We start from the raw sequence: 18,758 nt of genomic DNA, 5'->3' as shown, positions 1-18,758 counted from the left end.
GCTGAACTCTATTTTTTTACCCTACCTTGTGGTGTTTTAATCATAAGCTGTTTTCTGCCAGTCCATTACCTTAAACTGCACTCAGCCCAACAGGATGCTGTTCTTGCCTGGCATTGATGTCCTAGCACAGTAGAGTTGATAACACACAGCGTGGAGCTGCTTGATCTGAGAAGAATCACTCCTCTCTAGGAGCTTCTGAACTGTATTTCCAAACACTGAGGCACGAAACTGGACTTAATCTTGAAGTTCTCTCAACTCTTAAATTACCAGATGGAATTAGAAGCTTTCTAAGCTTTCAGTAGGTAATATGCCGGACAGAAAATCTGAAGCTTAGGGGACAAGGCAGTTTTTATGTAAATTTAGAGAATCTGTGTGTTTAATTAGGAGCAACTCAAATCTTGGAACTAATAAGACATGGCAAGACGTGGTTGCTTCACAAGCAGTTTAATTTTGACATCATTTGACAAAGTACATCCATCCTTATGAAGGGTTTTACTTGAGTGACTTGACATCTTTGACAGAGAAGTTTTCCAAAAGGTAAAAGATGCCATCAGCATGGCAAAGTTCCATTCTGAATTGGTAGCTTCAAGTTTTAAACAAATGAAAATAGCCACAGAATCACCACTGTTGGACAACTTTCTCTTGATGTATAACCCTATACTTAGACTATAATTGTGCTGGAGTGAATTAGATAGCAACTGTAAATTGGAAGAAGCTGGGTGAATACTAATTGTGACTCGATCCATTGGGAAACAGATTGAGGGTTCACCACACTAATATTCAAAGGGTGAAAAAAATAGTGCCCCACCAGTTTTTCCTTCAACCCATTTTTTCATTTTCTGCACCAGCTAGCCAGCAAATGACATTTCTGGACTAATTATATAAAGTCAGAGAAACAGATCTGTGTCTGTCTTGGCTAGTAAAAATACCACTGTGGCTCTTACTGCTTGTGGTTGTAGTATTTAGAAGAATAAAGATCTTGGAAAATAACTGATCTTCCAAAATTTCATTGTTTTCAGGATATGAAGTGTGCATGTAAACATTGAAAATGATGGCCTTTTCTTTGTGTAACACTCAAACATGGCTGGGTTCTGATCTTTTGAATTGTTATCTAAAGATGAGTCCAGGGCACTGTATTTTTAAAGATAAAATTATTTGTAAAAAGGACGTAGGAACAGCAAAGTACATGGAAAATTCTTCCACAGAGTATTGTAAAAGTAAAATAGAAAACCAGTCCAATTACACCTTTGCCACCAGAATCTGCAGCAGCTTTTCATGGCAGTCAAGTGACTTAGAGGCTTGTTAGCATCTCTTTATTGCCCTGGAAAAAGTTGCAATCGTTGCTTTTCTTAGGAGACAGATATTCAGGTCAAATAGAAGCAATTTAATATTTGAGAAGCACCAGTTTATTAAGCAGCTGACAGTGTTGGGCTTGAAGAAGTGACTTGTGGTGGCTGTTTTGTGCCACCTCAGTCCTGGTTTCAGCAGTGAATCTGCTGACAAGGGCAGATGCTGAGGAAGGAGCGAGTTCCTGTTCCTGGGTGCGGACTGATGGAATTCTTTCTCCCTGAGATCTGTGTAGCTATTTTTCAAAGCATCTGGCATAAATTCTGTTGATTTGGGATGTTAGCCTGTGTAACCCTTCCTTAACCTTGCATGTTCAAACCTGTGAACTTTTGTTTTATTCCTGGGGAGATAAATTGTTAAGTCCTCGTGGGCGTTGTGTTTAGCTGCGGAGGGTCAGCCATATGGTGCTGCATCTGCTCTCACTTCTGAAAGGGAGCTGATTCTTCATGTGTTTGGTTCTGACTGGTTCTTTGGGTTTAGCTGTTACCATTTAATGCCATGGGAAAATAGAGCTCCCCATGCTGAGCTCAGTAGAATTTGATAAAGCATTCTACATTAGTTAGTGTTAAAGTCCTGCTATAACTGAAGATTTGCTTTTTGTGTCTTAGTATCACTCTGAAAATCATAGTGTAAATAGTTCTACTGAACCGTTAGGATTAAAACAAGATTCTAAAACTAAAAATAGATTAGCCTTTAAAGTAATAAAAAAATCAGTAATCTTCACTGTCAAATTATTTTACCATTTTGTTTCCTTTGAAATGTACACTGTCTGAATTTCTTGGCACTGACTTCTTGCTTGTGATAGATAGCATATTCTAATACTGAACAGTAGAATTGCTGCTTTATTCCTCTAAGGCCATGCGTGTGTATTATGCACAGCCATTCCTTAATGGGTGATCTCTGTAGACATGTAATTCCTAGGATAACGTGATAATTAAATAGCCCTTGCTTATCCCATTAACCCGGGGCAAACTCAGTATGCTAGAGCCAGATGAATGCAAAATGACTCTGCTGTTCCTGGGCTCCAGCTAGGGATTTTTTTTTTTGCTCATCAGTGCCTACATTTGTTCCAAGGAGCGCACTGTTTGATGTTGGGTCTTGTGGAGGTTTTTCCCCCAGGTAATTCACTGAACAGCCTGCGACTGGGGTTTAAATTACCATGGAATTGCTGTGGACCTCTTGCTTTCCAAAGATAGTGTGAAAAGAGAAAGTTTTATTGACATGGTTTCATATTTATTTCAAACAGATGTAGTTAAACCTGTTGAAGAGGACTGTGTAGCTTTTCTTTATTTGGGATCATGACTTAGTTTGTTTGGTTTAGCGAGGCTAAATGGAGCTAATCAGCTTTAAAGGAAAATAAGCAGATTTTTTTATATAGAAATGAATGTCTGCATAGCTCTGTGCTGGTTAAACCCTATTACCTTCAATAACATTTGGTAGTATTAAATGACATACAAGCAGATATTTATAATGCTTATATTCTCGGGCTTTTAATTTTTCACTTTTTTAGGTTAATCCCTTGTTTCCATATGAATCTTTCTTGGTGCCTGTCTCCATCTTTCTCTAACGTTTCTCTCCACCACTGTGCCAGCCTTCCTGCTTAGGAACCTGCTAGTTTTCCTGGCTATGGCCCACCCTGCAGTGTCTCCACCTGAACTGCGTGTTCCTTATTTATTCCTGGTAGTCACATGGGGCCTTCCAGTCCCTTTTCTTGAGTAATATCTTACACTGTGTTCTTCCTGAGTTACTGAATCCGGTTGTCATGTACACCTGTTAACCCTGACACTGAGATGAGGGAATGTGGGGCTTTATTTCAGAAGTCATCCACTAACTTTTCCTTTAGAAGCTTGAGAGCGGATTAAAAAGCCTCGTTCTTCTGGCTGAAGATAGGTCTCCTCCTTTAATTACATCCTACATCTCTGAGCATGTGTTGGAAAATGTATTGGAGAAGTTGTCTTCTGTCCTTGAACACACAGCTAAGGAACAAAGCAGCTGGAGAGTGGGTAGTTCTGTGAACAGGAACAGATACAATGCGCCGAGGATGATGCATTTGCTGCAGCAGTTGAAATGATGAGCAGCAAGCCCTGTGTGCAATTGCAGGCTGGTGAGAATCTGCCAAGATAGTTTACCCTGCACAACTCATGTAATGGCTTGTTGGTTCTTTTCAATTGAAGGTATTTCAGTTACCTGCTGAGTAAAATGGCCAAGCTGTTATTGCAGGGACCTGCCATCCTTGCTTACCTGAGTCATGAATCACATACGTCTTGAATTAAAACCCGGAGAAAGTTTAATAAAATGAAATCTACCTTTGCTTGCATCTTTCACTAGTACTAACTGTTCCTCCTGGTCCCCAGGCTTGACAGGGGACCAGAGAACTTACCATGGGAAGGAGAATGTGGACTCGAGGCACAGTCGAGGGAGAGGAGGAGAGACCACCCGCTTCCACACCGTCAACGTGGCACAGCCTGTCCGCTTTAGCAGTAAGTTGCAGACTGGGAAATCTGGGCCATCCTTCTGCTAATTAATTTAGAAGTTTAGGCTATTTTTAAATGAAAAGGTAATAGTCTTTTCTCTTTCATAGCTTTTTGATCAAACTTTGACATGCAATGCTATTTCAAGTATTTGTGCATTTCTTTTATATCTGTCCTGCATGGTTTATATAGCAGACCAGTACATGCATCGAATGCCACGTCCCTGTTAATCCTCTTTTTGTGAAACCAGAGTTGCAATTTTCTGTTACAACTCATTGCAGTTACAGAAAACAGAATAAAGAGGCTTGAGAACAGAACTGTGAATTGCGATGAACAGAAAACAGTTTCTGAATTTAAAGTTTCTTAGGTAATGCAAAATGCATAGTGCAGATGCTAAAATCATACTTCACATCTATTTTAAATGTCATCCTCCTGTGCTGTGATTCTCTCTACTAGTAACCCATCACCTCCAAGAATGTCAGTCAAAAGCCCATGGGCCTGTTTCATCCACAAATGCCTCAAGGCTTTATTTCAGGATCCCTCAGTTGAGTTAATTGAGAGAAAGCAGAGACAGCATTTCACACCATCCATTGCCTTCTTGCTTCCTAAAAATCTGCTTTACAGTGAGGTTTTTACCAAAGCAACCAAGAGTTTCTCCGGAACTCCTATTGTCTTTAATGATTGATTCTGGGAGCAGGATTATGTGAATTCTATTGAGACTGTAAGAGTAGCTTGAAAACTTCACAGCAAGTTGCATGTATTGTTAATCACCTAATAGAAAGACACAGTCATTAAAATGGCCACCTCTGGGGTTTTTGTGTGGCTTGTTTTTGCTTGGATTGATCAAATTTATTTGTTTTATAAAGATGTGCAGGGAAATATCTTCCACAGTAGATGGTTAGTCTTAATTAAAGATTTTAAAGGCTGTGACAGTGTGATGGAACTTTACTAGAAGCTTCATCTTTTTTAAAACATTTATCAGAAACTGTAGTAAAGTACATCTTCAGGGATCTGTGGTGTGTACACGTCCTCCTGCAGAGGTGAAGTGTGCACGCTGTTATGCTTATTGATTAAGATGCATTATCTTAAAGATCCTAATTTGGGGGGAATGGTTTCCCTTCTATTCTTCATGTTTCCTAGGAAAGTGCCCAACAGGATGGCACCACTATGAGGGCACAGCCAGCTGTTACAGGGTGTATTTAAATGGGGAGAACTACTGGGACGCTGTGCAGACATGTCAGCGGGTGAACGGATCCCTCGCCACCTTCACTGCAGACCAGGAGCTGAGGTTCATCCTGGCACAGGAGTGGGACTTGGAAGAAAAAACATTTGTCAGGAAGGACCAACGAAGGTGAGCAGGAAGAAAAGGACTCTCATCTTACAGAGAGTGTGGTACAGATACTGATGGTTCAGTTTGTGGAGAAAATCTCATGATAAAATTGACATCAGGTGAAGAAGCTAGTGTGAAGGTGCTGGTTGGCTGTTTGGCAGTGCCCCATCTGCAGTGTATGTTTTAATTAATATTAACAGATAATTCAATTCAGCAGAGTCTTTTTATCAGCAGAGTCTTCTTATCTTCAGGTTGTCTTAGCAATGTACAATGTATTCTTGAACTGCGTCAGAGAAGGTGAGTTTAACAATGACTGCTGCTGCACTACCTTGTATAGAAATAACTATTTAAAATTTTCAACAAGATTTTGATTCCCGTGAAGTACCAGTAGCTCAAACAAAGAGCAACTTTGAGATAGGAATGAAGTGAAAAGGCATTTTGAGTTGCAACTACCATGTCTGGGTAGCTTTGGATATTTCATTCTGTTAGTTCACAATACACAATTCCTTCTTTTTCTGCGTGTGGGTTTTTTGTCACTCATGGGCTGCTGTGACAGATCACCAGGAGTGGCTGAGTAATGGTGTATTTCTGTCTCTGGAGAGTTAAATGGTTTGATCCAGAACAGTCTGACCTAAGTTGTTTATGTTCAGGAGTACTTGACTTCTGGATGCTGCTGTGTGATTTTTGGGTTTGAAGTACTCAAGTGCTGCCATGGCAACAGAATAAGGTGCTGCTTATGAGTAGAAATAAAAGACAAAGTCAGTTATAATTTGTAAACCTAGAAAACTCCTAAGTATTCTATCAAGTATTTTCTTCTGTTCCTCAACTGTAGTCTCACTATATTGCCAATGTATGGGCCAGAAAGATAAGGAAAAAGTCATCAGAATATTTTGAAAATTAGTTGGTACATTTGAAGTCATTTGAAGGTTCCGTGTAATTTAATTTGTTACTGTGTTTTTGGTCTGTATCTTTAGAATGTAACTTAATTTGTTTTGCAGGTTCTGGGTGGGATATCAGTATGTGATCACCAATCGAAATCACTCTCTAGAAGGTCACTGGGAAGTAGCTTATAAAGGTGAGTCTCTGAAATTACTGCTTAATTCAGTGTCCATGGAAACTCTGTTAAAGCATGAATATCATTTGCAAGAACAACATGACTTCTTTCACTGATAGTGTTGAAATAGTATAGGTGAACTGCTTCCCTTTACAGGGTAGAAGTGGAAGAATTTAATACTCAACACACATCTTATTTTAAAGGTTAAGAAGTTTTATGGGTTTTCACGCTGGCATAGAAACAACATGTGTTGGTTTATTTGGGCTTTCCCCTTGATTAAGATGAGAGAAAGGAAACTACTCTGTAATTTCTCATTCTTTGTGGTAAACATTTAGATGAACTGCTGATTCCTGCTTCTAGTATTTGCAGACTAGTGTGGCATGTTTTGAGGCTTTAGCTTTTTCAAAATTGGTAGAATGTTATATAGTAAAACAACACACTTGAATTTTGCAGAATTTACACAGATTTTTTTCTTTTTGAAATATTTCAGGTATTTTACTTAAACCATGTCAGAATTTGCATAATCCCATAAATATATCTCATTTTATATGAAAAACTGAACATTAATTTGATGGGCATCACTGGCTAAACCCTTTCACTTGCAAAACAAGCAGCTCCCTCTGCTGAAAATGCAAAGTTATGCTTCTACACCTTTTTTTTTTTTTTTTGTAGCTAAGTCAGTCAAGAGGTAGTCGAGAGATTAGTTAAAGTCGTAATATATGTACAATTGCATATCTAATTCCTGTACTGGTTTAGGTAATGGAAAATTTATAACAAAGCTGTTGTTTTTAAGCATCAGCACTGTGAATTCCAGTGTAGCATTTGAAAACCAATCTGAATATTTTTTTTTCTAATGCATAGTTTTCAGTATCCATGGAAAATCTGGAAGGAAAACTTCCCTTTAGGTACAGACACATAATTATGATCAGAATTTTCAAACAGTTGGGTCTTGAAAAATACTTCCTTTGGCACATGAATACAAAGATTCTCCTTAAAAGGACCTTTCTTTGCTCTTTGGAAAGCTGACTGCACTGCCATCTGCTGACAGAGTGGTCACAACAGGGAGGCACGAATTGCAGAAAAATCATTGTAACTTTATCATTGGTTTTATTTAATTTGATGCATTATATGAATTTAAACCGTCTCAAGATCATATAATCTTCTGTTTTCAAGCTTTATATTTAAAAAAGAGATGCCTCTATGGAATAAAATACATAGTAAAATTCAGTGGTTTGTGAGAAACTTTTCTTAGGCTTGTATTGAGGCAGACTCTGAATTCCTAATACCTGTTTGAAAAGTGATTTAGGGTTCTATAGCTTGAAAATTTTGATTTATTGTTGTGACATGGGGACATAAGCCTTTTTGTACTGTTTGGAGCCTGTCAGGATGCTGTTTCATGAGTTGAAAGGATCAAACTATGGATGCCCTGGTGCATCCCCTCAAACATGGAACAGCTCTGTGGGGGCTGCACAGGTGGATGCACATCTCTGGAAGCACTGGTGGGTGCATGGAGTGCCAGGCACAAGATTGCTGTGTGGGCTCTTGCTCCACTGGTAGCAGCTGTGACCAAACTCAGCGTGGTTTGAGGAGGTGTATAACTATTGTCAGGCAAACCCCATGGGGCTCTGTGAAGCAGCACTCGTGGAGATGGTGGAGTATCACTTCTCCTGGTTCAGAGTGATGGAATTACCCAGCACTTTGAAAGCAGCAGCCTCTTTTCTGTGTGAGTCACCCCTTCCCTCCCAGCTGTTTGCCTTCCCCCAGAGCAGGGCTGCTAACGGGAGCTAAAGCTGGAGGACTCTTTGTATTGGAGTTGGTGTGCATGAAGTGAGTGATGTTACAGAGCCTCTCTAAAGCTTTACATATCCCACAGGCTGCTTATGCCAATGTGTCTTGTTCCAGGCTCTTCAGAAGTGTTTTTACCCCCTGACCCTATCTTTGGTACGGCTATGTCTGAAAAGGAAAACGTTCTTTGTGCCCAGCTCCAGTGTTTCCATTTTCCTACCCTCCGGCACCACGGGTTACACAGCTGGTTTGCTGAAAACTGCTATGAGAAATCTTCATTCCTCTGCAAAAGGAGTAAGTTGGGCTCAGTTCAGTGTTAACTGTGTTGTGTGTTTAAATATGCATATAATAAGTAGCTGGAAATGGTTTCATTACCCATTCTAATTTTTGCCCAGTGAATTAGGAAAAAAAAGGGTCAAGTTATATTTCTGCTTGATTTTAATAAATAAGTGCATCATAAAGTGTGGCTGTCATACAGTATGGAGTTTTACTAAAAAATCATTAGGCCAGCAGTATCAGCCCCAAAATAAACTTGGGCAAAAAAAAGTTTTTTGGGTTTGTTGGGGATTTTTTAAAATACCTTATTAGTAAATACTGCTCTTAAGTTATTAATGTAACAATAAAATGAGGAAGCACTTATTTCTGCTTTATTTAGAGTATAGCAAATTCTACTAAATTATTTCCAGCCAATTTTAGAACTGGAAAGGAAAGATAAGTGGAGCTCACTAACTTGAGGTTTTTGTTCTCTATCTTGCATTCCTGTAGTCCAAAAGCCTTGATACCAACAGAGGTATTTGCACTATTATCAGGTAATCTTAAACGTTACCTGATCTAGATGGTGCTTTTTTGCAAGGAGAAAAGTTGTTTAACTTGAGGGTCATAAAGGGTGCAATTGACTACCAGGGAAGTTATGCAGCCTCTGTCTTCAGACGTTTTTATGATCAGATTAGATAAAACCCTAAGCAACCTATTGGGATGTCGTGGCTGACTCTGCTTTGATCAGAGATTGAGCTGGAGACCTCCTCAGCTCTCTTCCAGTCTTACCTTCCCTGTGGAGCCTGCCAGCTGCTCTGTGCACAGGGTGGAGGGGACAGGCCATCCTCCCTGAGCAGCCATTCCAGCTGCCAGGTCCCAGCGCCGTTTTCTCTCTCTGGTTTTGGCACCTGCCTTTAGGTCAGTGGGCAAAAGGCAGCTCAACCTGCCCTGCTGGGCAGGGATCAGGATGCTGCTAGGATAGTGGAAGTACTGTTTCCTGGCTCTCTTTTTAAGTCCTAGCCTGTTCAAAGGTTGTCAAATTTGGTCCAGAAAAGATGCAGCTGTTCCTAATACCAGGAAAGAGGAAGGGAGCTGCAGCAGGCTTTGGCAGTGAAGGTTAAGCTCCTCAGACCACTTGCTTTCCTCTGTCTTGGAGATGATGCTGGGAAGTCTGTCAGTTTAAATACCTAAAATTCACCTTGTCAATGAGTTGAAAATCATCTCTGTGTCCCTGGAGACCATCTGTTATCTTTCCCACTGCCTAGAGATCCCTTTTCAAAGTTCTTTAATGTGAAAGCCTGGATTTTAACTGGTTGTCTGCTTGTGTATACAAATCACTTAATGCAACAAATTAAGCTGGATTCCATGGATATTGTCGTGCCTTTCTGTTCTAGGCCAGACTTGTGTTGACATCAAAGACAACATTGTCGATGAAGGCTACTATTTCACTCCCAAAGGGAATGATCCCTGTTTGAGCTGCACATGTCACAACGGGGAGCCTGAGATGTGTGTGGCAGCTCTGTGTGAGCGGCCCCAGGGGTGTCAGCAGTATCGTAAGGACCCCAAGGAGTGCTGCAAATTTACCTGTTTAGACCCAGGTAAGGCTCTATTGCTACAGGTTTGTCAGTAAAAATCAGTTGAGTGCTCAACTTGGATATGTTCAGGAATAGCTTTGTTGGAAACAACACATCTTTGCAGTGCTGCTACATGGCTGGGTACAACCACTCCATGGAGAAGGGTCTCAAATCATGGGAAACACTTCAGGCTGTGGCTGGAAATGCTGCTTAGAAAGGAGAAGCAATAGTTTATTTTCAGTTTGGAGAGGGACAGTACTGTGGGTTTTTAGTAGAGCATCTGGTACGTTTCCTTTGTCATGTTTAGTTGTCACGAAAACAAAACACTTTTCTCTTGAGCACTAATTAAGCATCTTTTTCTGGTCATGAGCATATTTATGTGTGTGGAAATTTTCACACGGGGACCATGTGGGAAGCAGAGTTTTTAAATTATAGGGAGTTTCAATAATAATCAGGACCTGCAACCTCAGTTACTGGATTTGGTGTGTCATTGCAAGTTTTTGGTTTGGATCATTAAAGTCAGTGAAGTGACTTTGAAGTGTTTGTCAGTGCAGATTTTGTTTTGGGGTGGATCTTGTTATTTTTTTGTACAGAAAGGCATGTAGCTTACTTGGAGTTCACTGTGAGGGTGGTAAGATACTGGAGCAGATTGTTTGTGAAATCTCTTTCTGTGCAGATATGCAGTGCCTGATTGGACTCTGTCCTGGTCAACCTGCTCTAGCTGATGCTGCTTGAACAGAGGTTGGACTAGGTGACCTCAGGATGTTCCCTTTAACCTCAACCATTCTGTGATACTGGTTTTTTTTGTATTTTAAAAGAACCTAATCTTATCTGAGTGCATTAAGAAACTATTGTTCTGAACTCCAGTGGAAAAGACAGAAGGTCAGCTCTTCCCATCAGAGGCTTCTATTTCAAACTATTACAAATAAAGGGGTGCTTATTGGCTTCCAAATTTGCAGTCTTACTGGTCCTAACTAGAGAAATTAATCATTAAAGGACACTGGCTCTCCTTGTGCCCCATTTGTTTTGAGGGTTTAGCTTAACAGATGTTTGCAGCTAGTGTGGCAGGTCTGTCAGTGAAAGAGTGGGGGGAAAGCAGAAGTCTTCCTCCCACTCTTATCAGCTGAGTTGAGACTTTGGCTTCACTTTTTTTATCTTCAGGAACAGTGTCAGCAAAGCATCATCCAGCAGACAGGATAAGATGACCTGGGATAACCTCATGTCGTGTTCTTTAATCCTTGCTTGTTGCTGTGGGTCTTAACTATTTCATGAATACTGATTTGAAGAGTGTTTTTTACCACATCCTTTCTCATCCTTAAGCTCTTCTTCTGTATTGATGCTAAATGAGACTTTCATTATACTTTTGCTTGAAGTGTTCTGCTGGAATTTTGAGTAACTTAGTTTTTTAGAGAGGAATTATCATGCAGTCACCCAACTTCTTTCATCATGAAGTTACTTCAGCTAGTGATAAACACTGAAAAATTTAAATTAAACATTTCAGTTTTCCTTCTGGGTGGTTATAAATGACTATTCCAGATGACAGAAATTAATGAATTACTTTCTTTAATCAGCATGTATTTATCTTTGTCCAACTCTTTCATGTATCTTCCCTAAGTTCTGTTGCAAAGGAAAGAAACCAGTTTACTAATCAACAGTAAGTAAATTAATCACCCAAGGAGAGACCTGGGGAAATAAATCCTGCTGTTGGGTTGGCAGGTAATCAGCTCTTGCAGCATGAGTGGGTGAGCAATGATTACAAGTGGTAACAAATATTACTGAGGGACTTGGTAGTAGGGGGATTTTTCAGTGGTAGGAGTAAGCTGAGCAATCACAGCTATACTCACTTAAAAGATGCTTCTCCTCATTTAGCCAAAGATAAATAGCAGAGGAATATTTTGAAACCAAGGTAGTCTGTCTGTTGCTGCTCCATGTTGTGGTGGAAAATAATTTTTCTGTTGTGGCTCTTGTTTAGACAGACCTGCAACTGTGAAAAGGTAGTAGAAGAAATAGAATACTTGGAAAGAACTGATGTGACAAAGCTGTTCTAGTGACTGAACTGGTGCAGTTATAGGGCACTGCTATACTGAGGGTGAAAACAAGTTTTCTGAAAGAATTAATTTTGTATTTATGTGTATCAGGTGTCTTTGGTGGTCTCAGTCCCACCCTAGAGTCCATGCCCACTTCCTGCCACTCATTCCTGCGCCTGCACTGTACTGTGGTATGGTTCTTTCTCACAGAAAAGTGCTGCCCTGTCTCCACCTGGCCCCTCTTCTCTAGACAGATCTTGTTCTTTCTCATGGCATGTTAACACCAACAGTCCTTGGTTGTTAACAACAATTCTCATCTGTTATTACTAACAGTCCTTGGTTGGCTCCACAGCCACCTGGTTGTTGGTGTTTGAGACATACACATGAGCTCCTTATCTGGGAGTTTAGAGATCAGAAGGATCTCACTTTGGCCTCCTGTTTATAGGGTCACAAGAGAATGGGCTCTAGTTGTAGTAATTTTCTATCCTGGCTACAGTTTAAGTCAGGAACTGTCTTTGAAGGTGCAATAACAAAAATACCACTCCAAGTGGATTGTTACTCAGGCAAGAAAAATAAGTTTCCAAGGCTGTTCATTAAAAAAACAGATGTTCATTAGACACCTGTTAGTTCCTGGGAACATACAGTGTTTCTGATAAGCTCAAGAGGGTTTAGTCCAAGTGCAGTTCATCAAAGCCTAGGTTCTAATGAGCATTTCTCAGATGATAGTGCAGCCTGCAGAGGAGGGATGCACCACCAGAATCCATCCCACTACTAAAGTCAGCTTCTCTGGGCCTCTGCCCCATGTGTATATTTTACTAAAGGCACTTCAGTGCTACTGACAGCCTTGACTCTTCTGCAGTGATCATGGTGGCATCACCACAAGCTGGAGGAGGAGCAGGGGCAGGTGTGTGGTGTTCAGGGGGCTGTGCTGGCTGGGAGGTGTGTGACTGCATCAGTGGAAGCTCTGTCAGTGATAGCTGCTAAAAGGTTTGACAGCACCCAGGCTTTTGTGCTGCACAGCCGGATCTGAGAGGGTGTAATGTTCGAGTTTTATGCCTAGTGCACTATTAAATGAATTTCTTGCTGCCAAGAAGGCGTTGCATAATAAATGCCAGCCTGTTAGCCATGTGCTGGAATGATAGAAATTAGGTGGATTTTTCTGTTACTAGCATGTGTAGCAAACTAATACTTAAATTTTTTGTGAGGCTTTTAGCCTGGTTTTATAAGGAATCTTTGATAAAACTTCAGTTGCTGTCAGTGAAAGGAAAAGTATGGAGGGAGCTGTTGTGACTGGAGTGGATGTGGGAAAGGAGAGGTGGCCAGGATCTGGGTGGTTCCCCTGGGATGTGGCCCTGCAGTGACTGGGACAAGGGGCTATCCCTGCTAGTGCTTGTGTCCTGCAGCAGCAGGTGACCGTGTTGTGAGGCCATCTCATCTATTTCTTACCCACCCTAAGGTGGGTGTATTTCTCATTCAGAACTTTTTAATGGGAAGTTGGTGCAAAGAACACAGTACATCATCTGTAGGTCATTTTTCTTTGAGTAGAGTACCTGTGTGTGTGTGTGTGCTGCTTAGGCATAACCAAGTGTGATTAGTTGAATTGTGAAAAATTAATGTCTCTTGTGCCTGGTGCTGGGAGTACAGTGGTAGTTTGTTCACAACAGCCTTCCCAGTGTGGATCTGGAGCTCTCCAACCTCTGAGCTCCTGGGTCTGTTTCTTGTTCTGCCACTTGCTTTTGGTATGACTCTAGGAAAAGGTTCAATTCCCATTCACCTTAATCTCTTCAGTTCCTGAGTGATGATTACCGTGCTCCTATGACTTAGTGCTGCTAACCAATGTACTGGTATCATGTGGAATTTAGATAGCCACGTTTGGGTGACAGCGACAATGGTCAGAGATTTTTTTTTTAGTGGAAATGGAAGGGTTAGGGTGCTATGTAGTGTATAGATATTCCAGTTATCAAGCCTTTCCCTCTTTAATATAATAATTAATTTTTAGTATAATATCATCAGCCCTGCAAGGGAAACAAGTGGATGTGCAGAATGCCATTAACCTTTCTTTTTTTTCTTTCCAATTTTTGGAGGCCAGAAGCCTTCAACGTTTTGCCCCTTTTCCTGAGGAAGATATTCTTAGAAACTTTCAGATCTCCTTGCAGTAAAAAGATAAATCACCTGATGATTCATGATTTTCTTATATATTTGAAATATGGAGAAGTGTTAAATGAGGCTAATGAATCTCCACTCTACGTTTCTGTCTCCGTTACTGACAGAAGAACATCAAGAAAAATGAATCTTGAGCAAAAATAGCAGGCTATTTTTGTATGTTTTATGTAACAGATGGCAACAGCCTGTTTGACTCGATGGCCAGTGGAATGCGCCTGATCGTGAGCTGCATCTCCTCCTTCCTCATCCTCTCTCTGCTGCTCTTCATGGTCCACCGGCTGCGCCAGAGGCGGAGAGAGCGCATAGAGTCCTTGATTGGAGCAAATTGTGAGTGCCAGCTCTCCCCTTGTGCTTGTTACTGCACACTGGTGTGTGTAAAGGGGAGAAATGTCGTCGTCTTGCTTGGCTCTGCCTGTGTCTTGGTGGGTTCTTCAAACTTGAACTTTCGTAGTGGATGCTGGAAATCTTTTTTTGTTTGTGTGTGGTCCAAATCTGAAATGCCTTCTGTGTGAACAATAGTTGGTAGTTTGAAGAGGTTAGAGTCAAATTTAGATGTGATGCAGGACAAACAGACTTGGAGCAGGTGGGCCTGGGTATTGTGTAATTGCAGCAAGTTGACTTGAATGGGTTATGTAGACTTTTCTAGGTCTTCAGGAGACACGCGTTCCTGGGGTGTGAAAAGTGGAAAAAAGTGTTGAGATCTGACTTAAACTGAAGAAGACAGCACGAGATAAAGTCACTCATTCCTTTTTCTTCTCTTGAAACAGTGCACCATTTCAACTTGGGTCGCAGGATGCCTGGTTTTGATTATGGTCCTGATGGTTTTGGAACTGGCCTTACTCCACTGCATCTTTCTGACGATGGGGAAGGTGGAGCATTTCATTTTCACGATCCCCCTCCACCCTATACTGCTTACAAGTACCCAGATATTCAACATCCTGATGACCCTCCTCCTCCTTATGAGGCTTCTGTCAATCCAGACAGCATCCTTTGTTCCACTCCAGGTACGCAGGCAATAATTTCTCTTTTCTCCCATGTTTTCATTTTGGCTAGAGGAATTTTTTTTTTTTTTTTGTAACCTATAATAACGTGTTGTAGCAATCATGATGGGGAAAGACAGTTTACAAAAACATCTCCAATTTCTGTGATGGAAAAGTCTTTTGTTAAAATGTGTCATTAAGTTTGGTTTTTCTCGAAGGTTCTTTGAATCACCTAAATTAGCAGTGGAATCCAATCTGTAAGCAGTTTACCTCTTAAACCTTACCTAGTTTTGAGCCTTACCTTGGATGGATTAGCTGGTTACCTTTTTTCTACCATGCTGGTACCATTTTTGGCCTTTTGAAGATATGTTGATAGAGTTTGGTATTAAGAAGTAGAACAAATGTCAAGTAGGAGAGATTTTGGATAAAATGTATCCAGCCTTTTCTCTCCTCCCTGCTTCCCCCACCCACGCCCCCCAAAAATTGACCAAAAATACCACTTTCTAATGATTCACCCAGTGCTCTTCAGTTTTGCAGCTGTGATATTCACATACTGTAGAAATCATTCCAATTTGGGATTTTATGGCAGCATATTTCACAAGATAAGTGAGCCTGATTAGTGCAAGCATCATATTTATATGTCAAAGTTTTATTTTTGTTACACAATTTTCCTCTTTTGCAGTCTCATCTTGTTGTGCATTAGCACAAAAACAGGAGAAACTCAGAGCTTCCAGAAACACAGGTCATAAACCTGTTTGGGAACAGAAAATGATAAACTTCACGTTTTGATTCTGCTTATTTTTTTGTCCTTTGCAGATGGAGTTCTTTCTCAGGCTGTGCAAAGCAGTCCTCCATCACTAGGAAACTGTGATGTATCCCCACAGCTTACAGAGGGATCTCTTCCTCCCTCGGTTGGTCCTTCTCCAGTGGAGCTGGAAGACTCTGCTGACAGCAGCACCTTTCTTGTCCCTCCTGACACACCCATAAATGAAAACACCCCAGCAGAAACTTTGACAGGCAGCCGCCACAGCCACTGTTCCCTCAACACCATTGTATAGAGGAGTGAAACGCCCAGCACCGCTCAGAGTTCTAGCAACTGTTTGCACAAACACTAATCCGTGGCTTGAACTTCAGAAGGAATCTCCACTTTGTTTTTCAAACACTGCTTTTATGTTCTAGATTAGGATTGTGCCTCTCGTTTTTTGGCTGTCGTTATTCCTTCACTAATCAGTTTGTCCTGTAAATATGGATTGTACAACTGCTCTTTTTTTCCATTGGCTATGGAAAGGAGAGCAGAGAATTCCTTTGACTTCTGAGGAGGTGAGAAGTATGGGTAGTTTTGGGTTGGTTTTTTTTCTTATCCTGAGAGGAGTCAAAACCTACATCAGAGAAAAAGCTGCTTGGATTTGGTTGGATACCACTGGACCCAGGAAAAAGACAATGGAAAAGAAGGGTGGGGGCAATCACTGTTCAAGCAGAGAAGATGGAGCTGCAGGGGAGGGAGCTGGGGGCCTGTTTTATGGAGTGGGACACATGCCATCAAGAGTTACACTGTGTAAAACACTCGGGGTTTTGATCTGCCTGGATCAGAACACCAGAGGAACTGGAGGAGGAATGGTCTACGCAATATGTGACAAGTGGGTACTGAGAAAACTGGGATTTGCAATTACAATTATTTGTTGTTGGTAGCTGCAAAACCTCATACTGTTGGTTAAGCTTCTGGCCCATGAAGAAAACTGGGTCTGTTTGTGTGATGTCCCTTTGGTAGAACCCTCACATGTGTTAGGAAGTATTTTAGTGAAGAGATGGGGAGCAATTAACTTTAATGCAGCCTGAGTTCACTGTATGAAGCCCCTGTTTGTTCTAATCCCATAAGAAAGACTGAGGTATTTTCTTTCTAGTTTAACTTCTTTACGGTGAATGGTTGCACAAAACTGGCCTGGATAAAAAGACCACTGTTCTTGCTTTTCTTATTGCATGCTATATTTAGCATGTGTGTTCCCTCCTCTTCATTTCACTTCTTTACAGTTCTACAAATACCACTTAAAAATGGTTATCAACATGTACGAAAGGTGATGTTTAATTCTAATTGGACACCTGTTCCTTATCTCAGTCCCATAAATAGCCAACCCTGTTCTAGAGATTTCCCTTGTGCCCCCCAAACCATTTATCCAGGTCCCACAAGGGGTTATAATGAGGTTAGTGTACTTAAATCAATAAAGCAGTTTGCTTCAGTCTGATATGTCATCTTAAATTTCCCCCTCGTATTGAACTCTTTACGCTAAGTTAATTTACAGATGGCAAAGATTCATTCAATCCCTCACGAAACCCAAAGTCAAGCACTGTTGGTTTTGATAATGAGTACAAAATAATCTTTACAGGCAATTTTAAATTTAAGTTTGGATTTCAGTGTACAAATAATTTACTCTTTTCTCCCATCCTCCCATTGCCTCTGCTTCTCCTTGACTTACTGTAACAGTCAGCAGATGAGATGAATTTTAAGAGATTTGTAAAGAATGCCTCTTGTGAGTGGTCTCCTGTTACCTTATGAAGGGTACAAGCCTAGAGGGACAGGAAGAAAACACTGCATGGGGGTGTGTATGTGATCTATTTTTCTAGTAATGATGAGAAATCATACTTGTATGACAAATCCTAACCTACTGTTGTGGATTCCCAGTGCAGCTGACTCTTTCCCCATGGAATATGCTGCTACTTTCTATTCCCTGTCATGCCTATAGGCTTATACTGTACTTGGGGATTGGTCTTGACAATTCAACTCGTTTTGCACAGAAAACTGTGAGTTTGGTTATTGAGGTCGTATCTGGTGTCTCGACATGCAGACACTTGCAGACAGCCCCGACTCCATCGGAGAGCGTGAATCACAGTTCTGGGGAGCGCTGCTGGCACACGAGTGGGAGGAAGCACTGGTTGGTAGGAAGCCTCTCCACCTGGAGCCGTTCCACCAGCCCGTCCTGCTCTCTGCCCTGCCTGGCTCCAGCAGCAGTGGTACGAAACGAGAGGAGCAGTTCTCCGCCCTGTGCGATCTCTGACCGAGTCCTCCTCCGAGTTCCAAGTCCTGGTCTAATGAAGTGGATGGATAGCAGTAGTCAGAACCATGCATACAAATTATTGAGCATTTCTGAAGTATGAAAATAAAGCGGGTTTTGTGCGTTTTTGAGCACATTCATACGTTTTATACATTGTATGTACTGATTTTTCTTTAGTTTTATAGGTACGAGTGCGTGTGTGCGTGTGTGTGTTTCTGGGTGGTGATATATATATATACACACACATATATATATATATATATCTCTACACATACTGTAGACAGTAACCTTTGTGCTGCGTCCAGCTAGGTGAAGCTAAGCACTGAGATAGAAATTAGGCTTTAGGGTTAATACTTCTCTCAAGCTGGCTGCACTCTCTTGTAGGACAGGCTGTGATAGTGTACACTTAAGTAGGATGCAAAGTCTATGCTACTACAATCTGTTCCTGAAAAATACTTTGTTAGCAGTGCAAAATAGAAAATTTCCAATTTCTTTTGAAGCCAGATGGAATATTTGTTCTTTGTAGTATCCTAGCGCAATAACAAAAAGCCTTTTGGCTTGGTTCAGTCTCTGAAGCTGTATTTTGTGGCTGAGGTGAACAGATACCTTACCTCACACTTCTCCTAACACTGCAGGAATCTGTTCTATGTTTTTGTATTTTACTTTTGGTTCTGTGGTGAATTTTATTTACAAATAAGCTCTGTTACAACTGGCAACTTCATTGT

General features: G+C 41.0%; 1 protein-coding gene across 2 annotated transcripts in view; it reads left to right on the top strand.

Moving 5' to 3' along the window:
* The window catches only part of DGCR2 (DiGeorge syndrome critical region gene 2), a 42,689-nt gene extending 24,507 nt beyond the window's left edge, over positions 1-18,182 (top strand). Inside the window, exons 3-11 of one of the 2 annotated variants that reach the window (XM_066331366.1) lie at positions 3,702-3,744; positions 3,817-3,827; positions 4,959-5,169; positions 6,147-6,223; positions 8,105-8,281; positions 9,637-9,840; positions 14,181-14,333; positions 14,774-15,010; positions 15,803-18,182. In XM_066331366.1, the coding sequence (XP_066187463.1) occupies positions 3,702-3,744; positions 3,817-3,827; positions 4,959-5,169; positions 6,147-6,223; positions 8,105-8,281; positions 9,637-9,840; positions 14,181-14,333; positions 14,774-15,010; positions 15,803-16,044 (1,355 nt within the window). In that variant the 3' untranslated portion in view covers positions 16,045-18,182. Of the gene's footprint in view, positions 1-3,701; positions 3,828-4,958; positions 5,170-6,146; positions 6,224-8,104; positions 8,282-9,636; positions 9,841-14,180; positions 14,334-14,773; positions 15,011-15,802 lie in introns of both variants that reach the window. The other variant, XM_066331365.1, reaches the window with a different exon arrangement.
* Positions 18,183-18,758: the final 576 nt, after the last annotated feature.

Source organism: Sylvia atricapilla, chromosome 17 (genome assembly GCF_009819655.1).
Source record: "Sylvia atricapilla isolate bSylAtr1 chromosome 17, bSylAtr1.pri, whole genome shotgun sequence".
Taxonomy (NCBI): domain Eukaryota; kingdom Metazoa; phylum Chordata; class Aves; order Passeriformes; family Sylviidae; genus Sylvia; species Sylvia atricapilla.
Note: the sequence above shows the minus strand (reverse complement) of the source record. Positions and strands in the feature narration are given on the sequence as shown.